This window comes from Antrostomus carolinensis, unplaced genomic scaffold, assembly GCF_000700745.2.
Source record: "Antrostomus carolinensis isolate BGI_N321 unplaced genomic scaffold, ASM70074v2 scaffold19426, whole genome shotgun sequence".
Lineage (NCBI taxonomy): Eukaryota > Metazoa > Chordata > Aves > Caprimulgiformes > Caprimulgidae > Antrostomus > Antrostomus carolinensis.
The window spans coordinates 43,181-49,455 of NW_010324154.1; the positions used below are offsets into that span (position 1 = coordinate 43,181).

The 6,275-nt window shown below is 35.4% G+C and overlaps 2 protein-coding genes across 2 annotated transcripts in view; one reads left to right on the plus strand and one right to left on the minus strand.

Annotated features, from left to right (window-relative positions):
• Nucleotides 1–2,297, plus strand: part of IGSF6 (immunoglobulin superfamily member 6) — a 6,594-nt gene extending 4,297 nt beyond the window's left edge. Inside the window, exons 4-6 of the mRNA XM_010170838.1 lie at nucleotides 1–29; nucleotides 677–760; nucleotides 2,259–2,297. The exon at nucleotides 1–29 is cut by the window's left edge and continues 46 nt beyond it. Of these exons, the coding sequence (XP_010169140.1) occupies nucleotides 1–29; nucleotides 677–760; nucleotides 2,259–2,297 (152 nt within the window). The remainder of the gene's footprint in view (nucleotides 30–676; nucleotides 761–2,258) is intronic.
• Nucleotides 1–6,275, minus strand: part of METTL9 (methyltransferase 9, His-X-His N1(pi)-histidine) — a gene marked incomplete at its 5' end in the record, with an annotated part of 15,912 nt that overhangs the window by 5,860 nt on the left and 3,777 nt on the right. The window contains one exon of the mRNA XM_029085661.1: nucleotides 6,088–6,272. Within this exon, the coding sequence (XP_028941494.1) occupies nucleotides 6,088–6,272 (185 nt within the window). The remainder of the gene's footprint in view (nucleotides 1–6,087; nucleotides 6,273–6,275) is intronic.

The window sequence follows — 6,275 nt, forward strand, 5'->3', positions numbered from 1 at the left end:
GGAATGAAGACCAAAGAACAGAGAACTGTGTATGTTACCACTTCGTTTGCTTTCTCTGTGATTCAGAGGGGGGTTTTCTGTCTCTTTTAAGTATATCGGGCATCAATTTTGTGACTGATTGATGATTCAGTTAAAAAGACATTCAGAGCTGTTAAGGCTTCGCTTCAGACTTGTACAGAACTAGTTAATGATTTCACATTTAACTAATTTTAACTGATTAGTTAATTAATTTATATTTAATGCATCAGGTATAGGATAAAGGCAATCTGTGTAAAGGCCATCTCTAATACACAGCTTCCTTTAGGTTTTAAGCAAATTTTTCTTGAACTTCTGAAAATACCAGGTTTTGCTATTAATTTTTTGTTTGTTTAAAATACATTAGGGCTTACCTAAATACACTATTAAAACAAGTTATTAAGAACCTCTACCACCATGTATCCTTGAATAAAAATCAGAAGCAATATAGAAAAGAAAATATATATCCTAAAAGATGTAATATCAATGTAATTTAAAACCCTTCTGCCTGCCAAACTGTATGTTCATAAAATGTTATTTAGTAACATTCTCAAAGACATATACAGGGAAAAAAAATCAGAATTATAAAAGGTAGAAAAAGATATATTTCCTCCCAACTTCAAATGTAGTACTGACCTAAAATATTTTGAATAATTTGCAGAAAATCAGTAGCGGACGAAAGATTTTTCAAGCAATTGCCCAGGAACTTCAAAAGCAGAGGTATGCTGACCACAGCTGGCAGCCTGTAAGTATCTACCCACCAATACTGAAATTTATGCGAAAAAAGAGGAAATGACAGTTTTTAAGAGTACACCATTTCTATTTCCTCTGGAAATAGACTCTTCTTTTTCAAAGTTGATAAAGGTCTAAAAAAAAGTACTCAGCACAATAGTCAATTACATTATAAAGTGTTCTAAATGACCATACATATACAGTTATATAAATATATGATAGTATATACCTTATAAAATAAATGTATGTATGTATGTACATTTAAAAATGAAGCTGCCATAAATTTGTATTTTGCCAAGAAGAGGTCTCAACAAGTGGTTCTGGACTGTTCAGTAAAGCACATAGAGCTAATAAGAGTTCATTTATATTCTAGTCCCTCTCGCTCCCTTAGCCCAGGTTATCTAGGTGACAAAAATGTAACAAAACTGTTATAACAGCCCTACAACATTCTTGCACATATTTCCCCCTCCTTCAACTTCCAGAGCCTAAACTAAATACTCAACATCACTGGGTAAAGCCACACAAATTATTTAATCACTTCAAATTTATGCCAATAAGTCTTATATGACCATATAACAATAATTTTGCAAATACCATGTAAGTTACAAAAAATCAACTTTAGAAGTCACATATATTTGCAAGCAAATAAATGGCTTCAAAATCCTGCTAAAAAAAGTTGCTTCTCTTGAGAAACAGTATAAATTCCTTCCTATTCTGAGCACGGACCGCACCACTTCAGAGATGCGAGGAGAAAACAAAAGAAACACAGAACAAAGCCAAACACTTCTCCTCTATACATCTTTACTTCATTTATTTTCATACAGCTCCAGTTGTTTTCCTCTGTAATTACCCCATTTAAAGACTTCAAGTCCCTGATGACATTACCTGGTCCTTGGTATGAGCATCAGATATGAACACAGTGAAAATAAGGGGTATGGGGGGCCTACAAGAAAGCTGGGGAGGGACTTTTCATAAGGGCAACTAATGACAAAACAAGGGGAAATGGGTTTAAACTGGAAGAGGGGAGGTTTAGATTAGATATTAGGAAGAAGTTCTTCACTGTGAAGGTGGTCAGACACTGGAACAGGTTGCCCAAGGAAGTTGTGGCTGCCCCCCCCTGGAGGTGTTCAAGGCCAGGCTGGATGAGGCTTTGAGCAACCTGGTCTAGTGGAAGGTGTCCCTGCTGATGGCAGGGGGGTTGGAACTGGATGATCTTTAAGGTCCCTTCCAATCCAAACCATTCTATGATTCTATGATTGATTCTATGTTTTACTGCTTCTGTGCTCCCTGGAGATTAGGAAAAGCCAAGAGGAAAGAAATATATTTTGGATCCTGTAGATGGTACATGGACAAAAGCAACTGGAGAAGTGGGAAAAAGGAGTTTACTGAAATAGTAAAGGGATGGAGTTTGCCCCAAAAAGGAAATTTTGTCTTTACAATAAATAAATAAATAAATAAAAATTTAAAAAAGTTCACATCAGTAATGAAGTAATTCTACATTTTTTCCCTAGGATGATTTGGAAGACGACACTGTTTACCAGAACAGATGAGCACGTGCAGCAGTTCAGATTTGTGTGGTATTTCTCATGCAAGCAAAGGGGCAGATGAAGAAGTTAAGCTCCTTCACAGACCTCCTTTGCTTTAAAAAGAGAGGACAAAACCTTGCAGGGCCGTATTCTTCAAGAATATTCTCTAAACAAATCACCAAAACCAAGTACACTGTATATTAACATCTGTGTTATATATTACATCCATTTTCAATTCTGCAAGAATAAGAACTGTGGGAAAAGACTTCATCTTTCATAAGATGACTGCTAATGCTTCATAAAAGTTTTCTTTTTCAGTTTAGATTTAATCATGTGTCTTTTTTTTTCTTTTTACATAAATTTACATGTATTCCTTTTACATGAATTGAGCATTTGTAAAAGATGTATGATAATTGACAGCAACAGAAAATAAACTCGTTTCACAGGTGAAATTCTGGTTTTAGTCATGTTAATACAATAGTTATCAATGTAACAGATACACAGATCAACAATTACTGAGTTTTAACAACAGCTCAAACAGAGCAAAACCTATGTATTCTGTAGACAGGTAAGCAGGAAAAACAGAAAATATAAATGCATGTACTATCATGGTAAAGCTCATTTGGGATGGGAGCTTCTTTGTAGACTATTTAGAAAAGGAAAGCAGTGGCTCTAGTGAGAAGGTTGCTCCTGCAGTATTAAATTCACTTGCTAGACAGACAACCCCCACCTTCCAGTCCTACCCTCCAAAGTCAAGATTACCTGGAATACCAAATATTGCCTTTACATGTCTGTTCAACACAGACACGAGCATGATCACAGAAGTATAATATTACCTAGCAAAGGTAGTACACTCTTTTTTTAAGTACCTATTTTATTTTTGGCAGTTACTACCTAGCCAATCTATCAAATCTGTACTTTTACAAGAGACCTGTTACTATCAGGCATTGTCCTTACTAAAGAACAGCTGCAACATTTATCATCCTTTAAATAAAGCAAGGCTTTGCTTAACAAATTAACTGCATTTCTCACTTAAGTGAGATGAGAACTGACAACTAAGACAAAGCAAGAGTCCATCTAGCACAGTACTGTGTTTCCAGCTCAATTTCATACCCAGTATTTCAGGAAGATGGAAAACACATCTTTGACTTCTTATCCCTGTCAATCAATCACAAGCACATTAATGTGTTCAACAAGACAATTTCACAATCCCAGGCTGCTAGTGTTTACTACTTCTGAAGTATGTTGCCTCAGACATTTTTACTTTAGAGAAACTTAAACCAGTCTAGTCATATATTATCTGATAATGCCTTTATGATGTCTATATTAGGAAATACAAAGGATTTTTAACTGACCCTATGGGATATCTATTAAAAATATAAAGTCAAAATAATACATGTTCTTATGTGACTAGTCCAATACCTTCTGATTTATCCAGCTTACTTGCCAAATTTAGACATGTGCAATAAGAACATTACTTGTTGTTCTGAATATTGAAAATAAAACTCCAAAAAGCCTCAGAAAGAATTTATGATTAAGCTACTTTGGACTCTAGGTGTCACTGTAATTCCAGAAACAGTAAGCACAGAAATGTATTTTACCTCCTCCTCCACTTTGCTTTGTTCTCTTAAAGCAAGTTTTATATTATTCACATAGACAGTTTCCACAATTACTCTCCCATTACATTACGTGTAATAACCTAAATATTAAAATAATTTCTCCCTTTCTACAAACTGATCTATACACTGATCAAACACATTACCTGCCTCATCTATTCTCCATTTGTTCCCCCTCCCAAAAATTGAAAAGCTTCTCTAGGTGGGTCCAACCTGCTAGAAGTTACTCGAGCCATGAAATGTTCTCTTCTTTGAACGTTCCAAGTATATATTTTTTTGTTAAATATAAAGCATATGTACATATCTAACATTTTAAAAAATGTATCATCTTGTAGAATAGCTGAATGAAAATAATGAAATTCTAAAATCATTTGTACATCATCAAGACAGTCTAGCAGTTCATTGTCTCTTTCTAGACAATAGATCCTATTTCTATTAAATAGATCTTAAGTGGGAAAGCTTCAGTGGAATGACAGTAACTTCTGTGTGCGCTAACTTGCACTGTCTGAAGTTACGTGGGCTCATATCCATGATAGTGGTAAACAGAAAAACTGAGTATGTTTTTAAGTTTCAGAACCTATTAAGGAAACAAAACTGCCTTAAGCAAAGTGACTAATCTGCTACAAGTCCCCACCACAAACAAAAGCATGACTTTGGTTTACAAGACAGATTTACAGATTCTTTTACAACAGATTTCAAATTTCAACAAGTAGGAATGACTGAGTTTAACAATCATGGAACAGGTTTCCAGTCCCCTGGGATTTATAAATTTAGCACTCTCTTCTCCTCTCAGCATACTGTGGGACATGAATGAAGGATATAATCAGACTTAGAGTAGTTTCTTCCTTAACTTATCTACCTCCTGCTAAGCCAGGAAGTTGCATGTGGCCTGTCATGTGGTTACCCAAAAACACGTAGATGCCGGGTGCAACAGCGATTGCAAAACACAATGGCATGTAGTTTTGAAGGCACACAAACAAAAAAAGCCACCCAAATAATGTCTCAATCTCTGCTTCTAATATGTCAATGAAACACTAGAAAGACACTGCTGTTATTTGGAATTTTAAATAATTTTTAAAAGAGGAAGCCATAGTGTTCCACATTGTAAGAACAATAAGCTGTAACCAAATATGTTTTAAATACCATACAGATGTGTAAGTCAGCCACCCCATCTGATTTAAGACAAAGTACTTTTCAGAATAGTTACAAAATTCTGTGCTCAAATACTATACTTCAGGCAATTCTTCATGTGATGGCATTATTTTTTATACTTAAAACTTTTTTTTCCTCCTCTCCTCCCACCAAAATACCACTGGCATATAAAAATAGCAAAAGAGATTAAGTTTGATGCATTTGTGATTGTTAGAATGTTCAGGTTATTAGTTATGCTCTTTCTGGGCACACATGCTCTTCCACAGAGCAGTCTTAATACTCAAGAAGAACCAATGTCCAAACGATGATTGATGAACACCAGCCTTCACCATCTTTAGGGTGCCTCAACCTGAATTCACAATCATAGGCACATAATTTTGAAGTTTAGTCATAAGGACAGATTCACCTGAAGATCTCTCATGTATTTCTTTAAAATGCAACTAGGGGAAATAATGAAGTTCTGGCACTGAATTTTACTTTTTTTTTTTTAAAGTTACTATATAATATAAATAGCAGTTGATACTTTGTAGTAGTAGGGGTCTATATTTTACTTTGAGAGCTCATGTTGGAAAGTGACCCTTATGTCCCTATGAATTTCTAGGTGGGGTTCATCTGGAACACGTGAAACAGTTTAACCTGAACTTCTCTATTCACCATTACAGACAGTTCTGATGGCTTTGCTCAACTGCTCACTAGAGACAACTGGGGTTACCTATATGACAGCAGCAGAGTGCCCTAACCAGAGTTCAGTTTTCCCGTGTTGCTCCAACACAGCTCAAACGTGGCAACCTGCAGAACAGGATATGTGACTTCAATATTTGAGCTTTTTGTTGGTGCCAACAACATATGTTGGGGAATTAAGAAAACAGCTTACATCATGTGGCCTATTTACCTATGTTTTCATGCTTATGAACATGCACCGTACAGGTTATTTGTAAAAATCAAATACAAACACGCCAATTATTTATTAAACATTTAATTTGGGATTCTATAACCTACAAATGTTTTCTTTACCTCACTAAATAGCTACTAATCTGTGTACTTACCATTTTCCACATATGGGTGAAATGGCAGAACTAATGCTAGAATGACTCTGCCTCTAGTTGGCTCCAGTACACTTCTAATATCTTTTAATACAGTCAGCGGTTGATCACAGCGATCCAACAAATTCAAACAGCTGATAACATCATACTGAAATCCTGTGTTCTGCCATTCATTTATACCAAGCACCCTA